The sequence below is a fragment of the Dromaius novaehollandiae genome, chromosome 17, assembly GCF_036370855.1.
Source record: "Dromaius novaehollandiae isolate bDroNov1 chromosome 17, bDroNov1.hap1, whole genome shotgun sequence".
In the NCBI taxonomy this organism is placed as follows: domain Eukaryota; kingdom Metazoa; phylum Chordata; class Aves; order Casuariiformes; family Dromaiidae; genus Dromaius; species Dromaius novaehollandiae.
Window position 1 is genome coordinate 4,395,591 of NC_088114.1, and position 15,617 is coordinate 4,411,207.

At 47.4% G+C, this 15,617-nt stretch overlaps 2 protein-coding genes across 4 annotated transcripts in view; one reads left to right on the forward strand and one right to left on the reverse strand.

Annotated features, from left to right (window-relative positions):
- The window catches only part of SBNO1 (strawberry notch homolog 1), a 35,612-nt gene extending 34,502 nt beyond the window's left edge, over window positions 1-1,110 (reverse strand). The window contains exon 1 of one of the 2 annotated variants that reach the window (XM_064522013.1): window positions 798-1,110. In XM_064522013.1, the coding sequence (XP_064378083.1) occupies window positions 798-1,098 (301 nt within the window). In that variant the 5' untranslated portion in view covers window positions 1,099-1,110. Of the gene's footprint in view, window positions 1-386; window positions 546-797 lie in introns of those variants that run through there. The other variant, XM_064522014.1, reaches the window with a different exon arrangement.
- A 127-nt stretch (window positions 1,111-1,237) lies between these two features.
- Window positions 1,238-15,617, forward strand: KMT5A (lysine methyltransferase 5A). 2 transcript variants are annotated; one of them, XM_026114622.2, is made up of 8 exons: window positions 5,602-5,815; window positions 6,156-6,250; window positions 8,145-8,301; window positions 9,864-10,080; window positions 10,901-10,985; window positions 11,339-11,398; window positions 12,535-12,725; window positions 13,902-15,617. In XM_026114622.2, the coding sequence occupies exons 1-8, from the start codon at window positions 5,617-5,619 to the stop codon at window positions 14,110-14,112; spliced, it is 1,215 nt and encodes a 404-aa protein (XP_025970407.2). In that variant the 5' UTR covers window positions 5,602-5,616; the 3' UTR covers window positions 14,113-15,617. The 2 variants fall into 2 exon arrangements, with proteins under 2 accessions (XP_025970406.2, XP_025970407.2); XM_026114621.2 differs by lacking the exons at window positions 5,602-5,815; window positions 6,156-6,250 and adding an exon at window positions 1,238-2,441.

Below are 15,617 nucleotides of genomic sequence, written 5' to 3' on the forward strand. Positions count from 1 at the left end.
ACGCTTCCCCGGAGCCGGGGGGTTTCGCCGCCCGCCTCGGCGGCCCCGCCGCCCCCGCGCCGCCTCGGGCGCAAAGTTTGCCCGACTCGCGGGGAAGCGGCGGCTCCGCCGAGACAGCGGTGCCCTCCCCCGCGCGCCGCGGCGCTCCCGGCCCACCGGCGTCCTCCGGCGGGGGCGGCCGCGCGGCCCGCGCCGCGCCGAGCGAGGCGGGGAGCTTCCCGCCGGTCCGGCGGCCGCCCCGCCGCCCCCCGAGGCCGCGGCCGCCCGGTGCGCGGCGGCGAGGGGCTGAGGGGAGGGGACCCCCCGGGGGCGCCGCGGCGGCCCCGCCGCGCAGGGACCGCCCCGAGGCGGCGGCGAGGCCCGCGAACGGGCGGAGCGGGACTCACTCTCTCTCGCGCTCGATCCTCCCGCGGCCGCTCCTGGAAGTCTCCGCCGCCAGCCCCGCCGCCCGCCGCTTTCTAACTCACCGCCGCCATCTTTGCCCTCCCTCCCCTCTCGCAGGGGAGGGGGGAGGGGAGGGGGGGGCTGGGGCCGGCCGCCGCGCTGCACCACGTGACCGCCGCCGCGCCTCCCCCCGCCCGCCGCCGCGCACCACCCCCACGTGACGCCAGCCACCGCCCGCCGCTGGCGCGCGGTCCGCGCCACGTGACCCAGCTCCCTCCCTCTCCCCCCCTCCCCGCGCGCGCCTCTCGAATGACGTGCCCGGCTGCCGCCGCCGCCGCTCTCGCGCCCCTCCCCCCCGCCGCCGCGGGCTCCCGGGGACTCGCTCCCCCCACCGCGCTCCTCCGTCACGTAACCTGCCGCTCCGCTGCCCCCTTCCTCCCCCCAGCGGCAGGGGAAAGGAAGGGAGCGCCGCAAGGACCCAGGGGGCCTCTCCAGCGTCCTCGCGCCGCGCCGTCCCCGCGCGCCGGGCCTGCCCCAGGGCGGCGGCCGGAGTCGAGCATGTCGATCTGAGCCCGGTTCCCGGTGGGTGGGGGAGGGGAAGACGGAGGCGAACCGCTGCAAGCGGTCACGTGATCCCGGCTCATCTAAGATGGCGGCTGCCGCGAGGACGCAATGCGGCGTTCTCGCGAGACCTGGTTGCTTGCGAGGCATCATGGGAGAAAAAGAAGGGGCCCGAGGCGGGGGCGCTTGGCGGTGACGCGCCCTGTGGGCAGCGCGCAGGCGCATAGGGCTCGAGCGGCGCGGCGCGCTCGGGGGCATGCGTGTTTTCTGCGGGGGGGGGGGGGACCCTGCGCATGCGCGCCGCGGGCGCTGTGTGTCAGGGCGAAGCGGCGCGCGCCGTCGGCGGCCGTTGGGAGCTGAGCCGGCGGCCTCTGGCGCGGGCGGCCTGCGGGGCCGCTGGCCTGAGGAGAAATGGTGCTGTTTCCGCCTTTCCCCGCCTGTGCTCCCGTTGGCGAACGTGTCTCCCTTCAGGCGGCTCCGTCGGTCCCATCCCGCCGCGGTGGGCGCCGGCGCCCGCGTTCCTGTGAAGCTGGGCCCTGGGCGCGTCCCTGTGAAAGCACATTCAGGGGGCCCTTGTCGTGCCTGAGCCACGAACGGGAGGCTCTGAGCAGCGGACGGGGCCCCGCTACCCTCAGTCCCACGGCTCTCGTCGGTGGTTCTCTCACAGGAGCTCCCCAGACTCTCCGAGGAGGAAGAAGCATGACACAGTGGAGCTCTGCCGAGGGCGATCCCTGCTGCCCAGCCTGGGAATGCCTCACCCTTGAGGATGCGCTGGCACATCAGTTTTCCCTTGAACATATTTTACAAGCTGCTTATATGAAATGTTCTGCTGCAAAGAACTAAACGAGCTTGAAAATCTGGTGACTACTTATGTTAGTCTTCCACGTGCAGGGATCTTGATACTTCAGGCCCTTAGACTCTCAGATTTTTGTTAAAATAGTCTTACAGTAAAACATTTTCCTACTTGTTTAAGAATGTGACAATAACTCTTTAAAAGACTTCGTCTTTAATGTATGATTGAAGCAGCCATAACAACGATGTGTGGACAGTCAAATACATTTAAAATGTTCAGTGACACTCATTTGTTTTTTTTTTCAATATACAAATTTAACATGGATTAAAATAACCCATAAAGAATAAGTCAAATATAGACTAATCTATTTAAAGATGGAGCAATATTAATTAGATTGTTTTAGGTAGTCTCAGATTCATCAGTGATGCTTCAGACATTACACGGAGAAAAAGAAGATAGCAGAAGTCTGGCCAGAGATACGAACAGTTTAAATGGCAGCTACTATCTGACTATTGACTTCTAAGTACTTCAGATAAAGGCACAGTGAAGCACAGTTCATGTGCAATATGTCCAACATTAAATGTGTCTATGTAGATACATACAATCATTGCAAGAAAATGACATTTCTAATGTCTTGAGTTCAAAAGATAAGTTACCTGTCAGACCTACAAGCAGAGGTTATGGTCATCCTCAACTGGGAGAGGTGAGTAGTCCCATCAGTGGCAATGATACTTCCTACTTACATAAAATTAATAAATGCAGAATTATTTGCAGGACAGTGTTTCACTGTTTTGTTACTTAAGTATCTCACTAAATGCAGTGTTTGGTTAGAGATGCCCTTTTTACCATTTGTAGATCTCATCGTAATCGTATTTGTATATTATGATCTAGTAAATCTAGTTATACATACTGTTTTATTACTACATAACTTTATAAAATAATGTTGCTTAATGTTACACTCAAAAGTTACCCTTGAGGCATAATTTTTACTTGCTTTCTAACGGACAGATATAGTGGCTGAAACAAATGGATTGTCAGCATTTCATCTTTTAAAGGAATATTTTTTATAAATTTTGTAATATTATTTCACTGAAAATGACAGGTGCTATATAAGTCAGAATGACAGCAAGAACTAGTGCTCTCAGTTGGAAGTGTTTAACAAGCATGCCTTGTTGGTATATTCAAAAGAAATTGAACTTAGAATTCAAATGCAACTAGTCTTTAAAAATCTGATTTTTTTTTAACTGGGTGAAGAGTTAATTTAGAACCAAAGACATTTACTCTGAAGATTTCCTTTCCTTTCTGAGCAAATCCAGTCCCTTGTTCATTATTTTTTCTTCCCTTCCCCCACAAACCAATTTCAAATTTCAACATGCAAGTACAGTGCTCTGAGGAGCTGCTTTTACAGTGCTACAGCAGATAATATTTAGGTCACTGGGTTTTATAGCTAGTGCTAGTGAGAGTCATGCTGCTCCCTCTGGAGTAGACGGGTAGGCCAGCAGTTTCCCCACGTGCTGTATATCCAGCCTGAGTCACCGTGACTGGCAGTTGCCAACAGACGCATCCTCTTTTGGGCTATAGGCTCCTATGTGATAACAGCTGAACTTCTCCTCAGTCCTCACTTTTCGGGCACAGCTCCCTGAAGAGAGCTTGGGGGGGTAGGGGGGAGCCGACATGTTTTGTTAACTCATAGTGCGATTGCAGCGTGCTGGTAGCTGAGGCTAGTTAAAGATGACATTGTTTTCTTTGTTGCTCTAGTGATGAGAATTACTTATCTTGTTTTGCCTCCTAGTGGCTGCCTGTACAGCTACAGCTGCTTTGTTTTACACACACACACACACACACGCGCGCGCGCGACATTAGAGGAGTCATCCTCAATTACTGCAGGGAGAAAACAATGATTCATGAAGAATTTTTTGTAGTGTGCATTTTGTGACATCCTAGCTATGTCAAAAGAACAGTATGAATTTGGGTTGGGTAGCAAGACCAGACTGGTTGTGTGCCATGAGCTCTGGCGCTGTTCTGGAGAGTTTGATATACCTGCTGTAATAGGAAAGTTCATCAACGTAATGCCCAGCTGATGTCAGCTGGCTGCATCCTTGTGTTTTACTGTAAACCCTCGTGGACAGCTAATGCATTTTGGTTGTCTTTCTGTAAAAAGCACATGCCTTGTTAGTGAAGACACTAAGAAATTATGGTGAAGAGGTAGACGTTGGGGTTTTTCCTTTGTCATTTCTCAAGGAACCTGTTTGCACAAAAAGCTATTGCAAAATGAGAAGAGAGTAAATTTAAATCACCATGCTGCCTTCCTGGATCTCCTCTATGGATACATGGCATTCAGTGTCTGTGCAGCTTGGCAGTGTCTGCGTCCTAAGTGCCAGAGGGGCAGTCAGTGTAGAATAAGGCCATCCTTTGTGGGCATTTTTCTTAGTCCTGAAGTTGACAGTGTTTCTTTCTGTTGTGGTTGTTCTTAGGGGTGGGGGTAGTTTTCAGTTGTCAGCTCCCTGAACTGGATGATCATGCAGCTGTATGAATGCCCAAGAGACAACCAGCAGCTTCTGGCTCCAGATAAGCCTTGATCGAGAAACCGTCCGCAGTAGTGACAGCACGTTAGGTCAGTTAACTCACTTGTGAACCCACAGCCTTAGAGTGCACACAGGTAGCTATTGTTAGATAAGCCTTAAATGTGCTAACACAGATAATAACAAAGACTGATGATATGTTGTGGCCCAGTATAAGTTTTACTTAATATGGCGCGCCAAAAAGGTGATGTATGATAATTTCCTGATTTCCATAATGACCTCAACTAACAAGTATCCCATTGAGGTGTGTGCCGTCTTGACTCTCTGTTTCTTTCATCTTTGTAATAATACTTTCCTGATTTTGAAGTATATGTACTAGACCTATTGTGATCTCCAAACAGGGCATTGATGCTGAGGCTGTTCCAGGCTTTTCTGGTGACAGGGAGAGCTTTGTGTTTTTTGTCATGTTTTGGCTTCCCTTGTTATAGAATAGGGGATTAAACATGAAAGGTTTTGAGCAAGCACATTACAAGTGCAGCTGGCTTCGTGAAGAGCCAGCTTGAGTCCAGCTGAACACTCAGGCACATTATGACGAGAAGGCGTCTGTCTTGCTCTGAGGTTCAGCTGCATCTAGGCACCGAGGATGTCAGGGACTGTGGGACAGGGACCACCCCGTAGTCCTGCAGGATTTGGCTCGGTGCTGTGAGGGCTGACAGAGCAGGCCTGGCTCTAGGTGTTTGGGTAGTGACTTCAGGCATCTCGGCGTCCCCGTGGAACCTGCATTATCTGTTCAGGAGGGCTTTGAGGAGGATGGAAGTAATGGACTTCAGATTCAGCCAGGGAGATTTAAAGTAGACATTGGATAAAACAGTAATAATTTCGCATAGTGTAGTTTTACAGTCTCGCTAGAACTAAGAGTTCTCCTAGATCCGTGCTGTAAGGAAACTCACGTAGCAACCCTCCAGGATACACCGAGATTCTTATTTCCCTATGGAGAGGGGAGACAGAGAGAAGCAGATTCATGTGCTCTGTAAAGAGATTCAGAAGGGAGGAGGTATAGAAGGGACATAACTGGGCCATGTCGACTCACTGCCTGCTAGGAGGGGAGCGGGGCACATCCTGCCGCTTCCCAGGCGGCCGCTCTCGCACCGCGGCACCGCTGCCGCGCTCCCGGCGGGAGAGCGCGCGGAGTCCTACACACGTGGCGAGGCCCGCTGGGGAAGGGCGTTCCTTCCCGGGCCACCAATCAGAGCGCCCGTTGCCCTTCGCACGGGCCAATCAGCGGCCAGGGAACGCACATTTAAACACAGTTCCCGGGAGCCGCGACGGTCTCCGTGTGTCAGGCAGAGGGCGGGGATGTCCCCCGCGCGGGCCAATCAGGGGCGCGGAAGGTGTTATCGGCACCACGTTAAACCAATGAGGTGGCGGCGGGGAGCGCGGCGCCTCTCCGCGGAGCAGTTGGTCGCAGCGGGGGAGCTCCTCGGGGAAGGCGTCCGGGGGGGCTCCCAGCCGCGGGGGGCTCCTGCGCGCCGCGCCGCCGCGATCATGGCGAAAGGTGCGCGGGGAGGCGGCGGCGTGGAGAGGGCCCGGGGGCAGCGCGGCTCGGGGGGCGGCGGCGCTCGGCGAGGGGTGGGGGCGCACGTGGGGGCCGGGCCGGGCCGCGCGGGGCTCTCCGGGGGCGCGGAGGCTCCTCCCGGGAGGCGCGGGGCGCCGGGGCCGGCGGGACTCCTCCCCCGCGCGGTGTGCGCAGCTCGCCGGGAAGGGGCTGGGCCGCGGCGGCTCGCCCTGCCGCATCGAGCCCTTTAAACATGGCGCAGGCCGCGGCGGCCGGGCGATGACCGCGGGCGGCCGCGCTGGACATGGCTCAGGCGCCGCCGTTCCCTCCTTGCTCCTAGGGAAGAACATGCCCAAGGCCGGGGCGGGCGGCGCGGAGGAGGCGAGCCCCGAGAGCGCCGACAGGAAGGGCCCGGGCCGCCCCCGGGCCGGCGGGGTAAGCGCTGCGCGGGCCGCGGCGGGCGGCTCCCCGCTGCCCGCTCGGCTCCCTGCTGCGGGGGGAGAGAGGCAGCGGCCTGCGGCGCTGGGGCGCCTGCCCGTGGGGCTGCCCGCGGAGCGGGGAGGGGGTGGCACCCGCAGCGCGGCCTGGCGCGGAGGGCAGCTTCGCTCCCGAGCCTGGCACAGACAAAGACGTGGCGGCCGCGTCCCGGCGGTGCCACCTGCACGGCAGGGCTGGGGCGGGGGGAGCCACGCGGAAAAAAAAAAGCTGTTAGCTGTCTGTGAATCGGGTGCTCAAAGCCGAAAAGCTTTGCTGACAGGTGTACTGTGCAGCTCACGGTCCCCCCACCCCCCCGAAATGCCCATATTCAAACTGCTTGCTGCATCCCCAGGCCCCCGCAGTGCGGAGTTAACTGCTTCCATTTGCTAAAAGTGTTCTCTTAAAACAGAGAAATAAAAAAATCCTACTACTTGATTCTTACCCCCCTCTTTTCAAACATAATTAAGTATTGCCTTTGGCAGGCCTGTCAAATACTTTTGGGGGAGGGTCAAACCGACTAGCTTCTTCCTTCTTCTCAGGGTGTTTTATTTTAATCTTTACTAGAGCTTTCTCATGGATAAGAGTTGAGCCTTTAACTGGTCTTATTTTGTGTGTGAATTATGTAACGTTAACTTTATTGCTCTCGTGATTATGTTAATTATTAAAATTATGCTGTGTATTCTATTGTGTGCTTTGTTTACTGTCTTAGTGTTTGTGTGACTACATAGGCTGGGCTGTTTGATTAGTCAAGTCACTATATTTGATCTGCTATTTTTTTAACCTATAGGAACCTTTGTGTGCTTTTAAAGAAAGGTTTTGCCTGTTTTTGTGGTTTTAACTGGGTTGTAATGTCTGCAGACTGCTTTTAGCTGAATCAAAACGTAGCCAAGACAAACTCTTTCTGACCAAGCTGCATCCGTTTGTCCAGACGCTGAGACTGACCTCCTGAAGTCTCTGTGCCCTGCATGCGCTGTACAGCCAGGCGCTGAGAGATGGCAGAGGACAGCAAAAGCAAAGGTGGCACCACTCCACTAAGCTTTGCTAAATCCGATACTGCTCGCTGTCGATGTCCTCGCAGTCTGAGCCAGCACACAAGCCCAGGTCTCTGTGGTTATTTGACCATGCCAGAGGGTTTTGCTGTTTTCCTGGCTGAGGCTGTCTTTTGCCTGGACTGTACTGTGTTTCTTTGGCCAAGAACAACCTTTCCATTTTTATTTGGGAGGTATAATGGGTAAAAAGATAGCATTGTTTATCTCCTAGGTGTCCATCATTTATGTTGCCAAAATGAAGGTGTCACTCAAAGTAGACTGTGCACAACTGATTCCTGGCTTATATGTTGCCCAGTAAAGCATATAATTAATCACAGTAACATTTGACATCTCACGAATGTATTTGGGTAAGCTCATACCTCTTAGACTATGAGAAGTATGTTTTCGTCTTGGGCAACTTTGCTGCATTGTTTGTATTTTTTTTTTTGCATGTACTCTTTGTGGCCTCCTCCTTCCTTGGGAGCTTGGGTTTTTTTTGTTTTATTTATTTTAGCACCAGAGTTCATGTTCTGAAGCACAGGATGAAAGCTGGAGTTAATTATGGTTATCCCATCCTGCCACATTTCATATGAAAATACTCTTGGGCTGAGAGCTTGCATTAGTAAGTTCTCTTTGAGTGCCTACCACAGTTATGTCTTCATTTAGCAGAAATGGCAGCAGTAGCAAGGATGATGCATTAAAGCACAATATTTTTCATTGGAACAGTCAGCTGTAACCGCTGGCCTTTGAAGCATGTTGTGGATACCAGCTTGAGGTTCCTGGTATCTCTGCAAGGTACTGATTCTTTTCTGGGTCTGTTTTAGGAGAATGTGTTTATCGGTCAATCCAAAATCTACAGCTACCTGAACCCTAACAAATCTTCTGGTGCTCGCCCCCCACTTCAAGAGGAGAACTCTGTCATGTATCACGAGGTGAAATGTCAGGGCAAAACACTAAATGAAACCTACAGAAAAGGAGATGGTAAGATTGAGCTTTGTGCTGTTTGCTTGCCTCATGAAATGTGCTTTGTTCCTCCAGTTTGAAAACTTGAGAAGGCAGCCAAAGAGGCCAGGAAGCTCCCCTCAACCACTTGCTTTCCCAGTCCCACAACTCTATTGGCAGATTGGGACTCCACAAAGATGAGGGTGTCTTCATCCTCTTCAAATTCATGTCACAGGTTTACGAGGCAATTTCCCCTGTTTTTTTTGTCTGGCTATGTTTGTCCTGTCTCTCTGGATATAAAATGCTAACACTTGCATACTTGATATGCCCTAAGCTACTCGCAATTCCATTACTATTCCCCTTCTTCACGTCAGTATTTGGCAGTTTAGCTAGTTTTTTGCCTGCTCTATTAGTTAAAGCTGGTTTATTTTACAATTAGACTACTTTATGCTAATTTATATCAAGGAAATGCCAAATCAAAAAAGATTTGAAGCAGAGGTAAAGATGGAAGGAGAAGCAATTCTTAGGCTTTCAGGATGAAATAAAGAAAGAGAGGAGAAGGAGCACGGGCTGTGGATGCTGACTGCCAGGCTTCACAGGTGCTTTGTTGTAGTGACTAGAAATGGGAATGTTCCATAAATTGATGGAAGAACTGCTGGCTTGTGTTTTTAGGTGCAGCTGTTAATAACCTTGGTAGTTCTGTCACTTTGATGGAAACACTTTTAGTAGGCAGATATCTTAATTCCTGCTCAGCATTGGGAGTTTGGGGATCTGGGAATCTGGGGCTTTTGCTCCCCCATTCTGATAAGAAAATGAAGATGACTTTAGCCAGTTACACAGTGCAGCTGTGGCCTTGCAGCTGTGCTTCGTTCCCCCAGTGTGACTGAAGCACCTGTCTCAGGACATGGAACTGTTAAACCTGGTAACTTGCTTTAAATAGAAATTTTATTTAGCTTTAAGCCATGCTCATCTGCCTCTAAACCTGTCAGCTGAGGAGGAGGATGTGGTCAGGTCAAGGTAGGACGCACCTAACCAAGAAAATGTGACATGCGTGGAGTAGATTTTCTGTTTCTTGTTAGTGCCTGCCCCTTTACTCCTGTGAATCTTTCTCCATGTGATACAGGCTTCTCGCAAGAACGTCTGCAGCTACTGACCATAGCAATGCAGGATCCAAACAGACTTGCAGTCTCCTTCAGTGCAGAATATTGATTCATTTATGGCAACCTGATAATTTAGTATGTCAAGTGCGCTTAGTGGCAGACTGTGCGGTTACCTCAAACACTGTACTGAAAGTGGTCCGTGTTCAGATTTGGAAAACTGTAGTAGCAGACCTAATGTGACAAAATACTTGTGCTCTGTTGTACTCTTTCCCTTTCTTTGCTCACTCCTCTCTTTGTACTTGGTATGTTGTAGTAATAGCTAGTCAAAAGTCCAATAACAGCCTATTTGGGTTCTAGTAGAAAGAAATTGTATCATTCCCTTCCTCTTTCTCCTGTTTGACAGAACTAGAAACTTGGACTAGAAACCACTGGAATTCATTTAAAGCACTCTGATATAGATGATCGTAAGTTCAGAGCCTTACTTTATTTTCCTGTCACCAGAAAAAAAGAAAGGTGGCAATATAATTGAAGGTGCTATGAAACCAGAAGACCAGAAAGATAAAGAAAGTGGGTGCAATTCTTCAGTACCCCCTTCTGATCAAAGACAAGAAACTGCAGAAACGCAAAACACGCCTCTGCCTTCAGAGGGTGCTGATGAGGCCAATGCAAAGCCAGCTCAGAAAAAGATGGTTAAAGCAAAACGTGGACCAAGGAGAAAGTAAGTGAATTCTGGAACTACAAAAGTCTTTCTGCTTTGTGCTCTCTTGTATCAGGAGGCCTTGATCTGCAATTTGCCCTCAGGGGCTACAGCCAGACCTGTAATTAATGTTAACCTTGTTTGGTTGCTTCTTTTTTTTAAACAAAGGGTGATGATGGGGGAAACAGAATTTTAAAGAAGACTTTTCTATTTTTTCAAGAACGGTATATATGAAAATGTGAAATAGCACCCAAAAATATCTATATCTACCTTGCAGAGGACTTTTTGTTTTCCTTCTAAGCAAGGTTAGTGTGTTCTACCTCAAACAAAATCCTTGCTGATTGCCTATAGAAAAGGAAATTAATGAGGCATTAAGACCTATTTTCCTGTGGACAATTTGGAATGTATTTTGTCAGAAACAGGATATTAGATTAATTACAACTGGTGGCTTCCTGGCTGAACTGATACTTTTTCTCATATGATTAATGTAACCTAACATTACTGAATTCCTTGTCAAGCAGCTTTCGTGATCTAACTTTTAGAGGGCCTTCTGGCAAAGCACACAGGGCATCAGGCTCGAAATGTAACCTTCAGTGGGTTTCCAGTGGCATCTTTTTCTTGTGGTTAAAGGATTAGTGCTGGAATAATGGAAGTAGCATGTCAAGGAAAAGGGGATGTAGGTTTTGGCTTGGAATGAAGAATATTGATAGGAAACACTGATTCATACTGATCAACTTGCAAGAAACTTTCAACTTGGCATGTTGAAAATATCTCAAGGGTAGAGGTGTAATTTCAGAAATAGCCTGCAATATGCATATTCCCTATTTTTCTTATCTCTTAGAACACAAGGAAGAACACAAAATCGAAAAGTGACAGATTATTACCCAGTTAGAAGAAGCTCCAGGAAGAGCAAATCTGAATTGCAGGTAGTGCTTCATGTTAAAATTGCATAACGTACCATGTGGCCAGTCAGTTGAATGCTTGAGAGAGTGTATTACTATCTGTTAATGGTTTCCACTGGCAAAAAGCAAATAACAAATGTGCACTGGAAGTATTGTTAAGAATATTCTTAAAATATTGACATTAACATCCAGGTCTTTTAGGATGGAATCCAGCTACTTCTACATCTCTAGGAAGAAATCTGTCTCTTTACCATTTGGTTTTGCTAGAAATATAGAATGGTTTGGAAAAATAAGTGTCAATAAATAATCATTCCCTCTTAGCTATGACATAAACCCACAACAATACTGTGGTTTTACTTTTGTCTTCTCTTCTGCAGACTGAGGAGCGGAAGAAAATAGATGAACTAATTACAAGTGGGAAAGAAGAAGGAATGAAGGTAACAGCAATACTGACCTAAGCAGCCTTATAGTGTTTACACAGTCTCTTGCTGTTAGTCTATTTAAACAGAAAGTAGAAGCACTCAGTCTTGCAACCGCTGCAATTCCTTGATACTAAGATGAAAGTGCAGCAAAACTGGAGCACGCTTTCTTTCCCTTTTGGATGGCACACTTTCACTTTCCCTTTTCACCCTGACAAACATGTATGTTCTAATAAGTATTGAGCGGATTTTAGTCTTTACACCACAGAAAATGTACTCGCTCCCTTTAGTATCTAATGTCTTGGGTTAGCTTCCAAAAATACTGTTAGATATGGAAGTCTCGTTTGGTGTGTGTATGTATGGCAGCACCAGTGTGTGTATGTGCATATATATTACACTCGCTCACACTGTCTGCATTGTAACAAATTCTATTAGTGTGTTTATAGCCAGTCCCTGTAGATTCTTTGTTAGGGCACTGCGTGAATAGGGTGTACTGATTCTCCTCCCACTGTTAGTAAATGCTAGTCATTGGGACCAACTACTTACTCTCTGGGATACTTCAACCACTCCTTTTGGAATTTAAAGCAGAAATAGCTCCTGAAAAAGCAAAAGGCTGTGATTCTTAAAAAGTGGTGGCCTGTAGTTATGAAGTCACTCCTAGGACAATGACAGGGGAACTTTCTGAGTGGAAGAGTGGTCCAGTTTACTGGGATAGGCAGGAATACTAGAGCATCCTTCTGTTCCTCTAACTCTTTATCCTATGCATACTAATGGCAACAATGCTCCTGAAATGGAAAAACTGACTTCTTCAGCTGATAGGTGGCTGCTAGTTTAAAAATATCGAACAGCTCTTCTGTGTGTATGTTTTTTTGATGTAATTCTTTATTCTTTGATTAGAAAACTTTATATACAAAAATACTTCGTATCAAGATATCTGATAACTTCTATTTGCATCCTGAACTTATTCTGTATTTCTTGTATTTCCAGTGCTGTGCATTGTGCTGCTACAGCTTTGTCAGCAACACGCTTAAATATCATGCCATAACATGTTTTTTAATGATGAATCTGACATACTCATTTCCCAGTAAATGGCATATTTGCAGTCACGTAAATACTTTCTGCTTTCCCAACTGGTTTTCTTTTCACCTCAACAGATTGATTACATTGATGGCAAAGGGAGAGGGGTAATCGCTACTAAACATTTTAATCGAGGAGAATTTGTAGTTGAATATCATGGGGATCTCATAGAGATCACTGATGCTAAAAAGCGAGAAGCTGTGTATGCTCAAGACCCATCCACAGGCTGCTATATGTACTATTTTCAGTACCTCAGCAAAACATACTGGTAAGCTTTTCCTGCCTTAACTTTTAAAGGGTGTCATAACTGAGTGATTGAAGCTTTGAACACTGCTGAGTCTTTTCTTGTTTTCTTGCAAAATTAAATTTTCCTAATGGGAACCATGTACTAGGAAATCTTATCTGAGCACTATTTTAATGTCCAAGAGCATCCTATACCTCTTAGCTGAAAGGAAGAGCTGGTTGCTCAACTCTGGGGCCCAGTACAAGCAATATGGAGAGTTGCATCTGCTTGAATGAGACTTCTAGCTCTGTTGTGGACTTTTAGCTAAATTTACTCTTTTGTTAAATTAACTGTTTTCTGAGTTGTAAGAATTCTGTTTGAAAAGTGGTGTGGACAGACACCCCAAAAGAGCAATAGTTCCTCAGACTTTCTTAGACCAGGTGTCCCTTCTCTAGCACCTGACATCCACCCAGCATGCATGCTTTACCACTCCGTTTGCTGCTTAGTTTGCCCCAAACTCCGGTTCTTTTGGAACTACTCAATTTTCCTCCCACTGCCTCTGATAGTGACCTACACTCCAGTATACAGTAACTTAGTCTGTATATTAATTACCTTGAAGAGCCCAATATTCCAAGCATCCGACATGCAGTCTAGATGCCCTAATGGTAGCTGCTGTAACAGTTCTTTGTGCAAGGAGAGGCACTAGAGTACGTGTAGCTCTGCTTTGTGATTCAGGTCTCTGGAAGCTGGGCATGCATTATTTAAGCATTCTCAGCCTTATGTGGGAGTAGAGGCTCTTTTGCTAGTTATGTATCCTTTTGCTCACTTGCTCGGTGGATAGCATACCTTAGATACAATTTTCCTGAGGGAGGATATTTAAGGTATTAAGCCCTTTTGGTGTTGTCCTACATCTGGATTTGCTGTTCCTCATGAACAGTCAGGAGCTTCTTGGGATCAAGAGCATAGTCCACAGTGTTCAGTCTTCTGGGTTTTGTGTTAACCCATAAGTCTCCCAGAATTGTTATAGTTGTTAGCCATACGTTGCCATCATGCATGCTGCCTGTTTGGGCATATGAATATTCTGTAATGTTCTCTTTCCTTCATTTCTTAAGCCTTGTGTGGACTTCCAGTTCTTTATTTGATATGCACTTTGTTTTTTTGTCTGCAAATTGATTTGTGCATGGTATGCAGCAAACCTGCCTTCTGTTCCTGTTCTTTCAGTGTTGATGCTACAAAAGAAACTAATCGTCTGGGAAGACTGATTAATCACAGCAAATGTGGTAATTGTCAAACAAAGCTTCACGACATTGATGGTGTACCTCATCTCATACTGATAGCTTCCCGAGACATTAAAGCAGGTGAAGAACTGTTGTACGATTATGGAGACAGGAGCAAAGCTTCCATTGAAGCTCATCCATGGCTGAAACACTAGTTCATCCTCTTTTTTGTTTTGACTGAATGCTCTACAGAGAGTCAGTGGATTTTTTTTTTTTTTTTCCTGTCCTCAGCTTCCTCAGCTTAGTGGACTGCTTATGGTGTTTTGAGCTCCTTAAAAACTATCTTTTTGCTTTGCCATATTTAAGTACTTATTGCAGGTTTTCAGGCAGGCTTGAATAATTGATCTTAGATTGCCAAAATTTTTATATTGTGAAAGAAAACTCTCCCTAAAACCTGAACATTTTTGCATAGAATAACCAGTGCCACCTGGGCATGCAGTCAAAGACTTGCACAGATTGAAACTCAATCACTTGGGTTGTACTTCTGCTTTTGCAATGAAAACTCGTGCTCCGCTTTGTGAGGAGATGAACTTGGCGTTAGCTTTATGACAGCAGATGTACTTCTGTACTCTGACTCTCACATCCAATGGCTTGACTACTTGTCAGACTTCTCTTTTGGAAACCCAGTGCTGACAGGCTTCTCTGAGATGGACGCTATTGTTTCTGTCATTCTCAAGTAATTTGTGGTAGGGATCTAATTTTTCCAGAGTCGTATCTCATGTTGGCCACGGAACTTCAAATGCACTGGCACTGGGGAAAATGGATGGTCAGACTGGCTGCTTTCTTCAGAGAAATTAAATGTGGATGGATTTTGATAGACTGGGTTGATGCTGATTAGAAATGTGAAGATAAAATTTAGTCATTACAGTGAGAATCAATTTTTGACATTACTTATTTTCTAAAGTTTGAGATGGTACCTTTTTATAGGTGATGGCTGATTCTTGGAGGTGTCTCCCAGAGGGTTTTAAAGAAGCAAAAGAAAAAGCTCTCTCCAAAAAAAAATTTATTACCTCCCTATGTTAATTAGCCACATCAGAAGCTATTTATTTACTGTGAATGCTTGAAGTAGAGCATAGTGGTTCCAAAACCAGGAGTCATCTTCATATGCAACTTCAAACTGTAATGATGGAGTTCATGCAATGAAGAAAGTAGATTCCTTATTGCCTGGTCCTGTAGGTCTGTCCAGCATGATCTGGTCCCACTGTCTGGAATGGGAGTTGAGTGCTTAGCATCTTGCAGGAGATGTTTTTAACATTACTATTGGAGAACCAAATCTGTGATATAGGCGGGCAATACAATGGAGGTCCTTTATGTTAAAGATGAATTCTTACCAGTTGGAATTTTTGCCAAGGCAGGCTTGGCATGTGCGTAGATGAAGATGGCTGTGAGCCATTGGCCACGCTTGCTGCTGGAAAATGTCGGCAAGGGATCTGTGGCTCTGTTAATGTTTTCTGCTTCTCGTGTCTTGAAGGCTGCTGCTGTTCCAGCTAATGCCCTATAGGACAATCTTATATGCTTGCCTATGTGATAGGTCAGATAGCAGCAACATCCTGGTTGTATGCTCCAGCAGCAAGAGAGGTGGTTTAGTGATGTATTTTTAAAATGAAAAACTTGAAGACAATGTCTCTGTAAAATAAAGAATATATTTATTATCGATGAA

What these genes read in the sequence shown, in the direction of transcription:
- KMT5A (XM_026114622.2), top strand. Translation starts at nt 5,617, where the DNA reads ATGTCCCCCGCGCGGGCCAATCAGGGGCGCGGAAGGTGTTATCGGCAC. An exon ending in AGAGCAAATCTGAATTGCAG is followed by an intron (nt 10,986 to 11,338) that starts GTAGTGCTTCAT and finishes TCTCTTCTGCAG; the next exon opens with ACTGAGGAGCGGAAGAAAAT. An exon ending in GGAAAGAAGAAGGAATGAAG is followed by an intron (nt 11,399 to 12,534) that starts GTAACAGCAATA and finishes TCACCTCAACAG; the next exon opens with ATTGATTACATTGATGGCAA.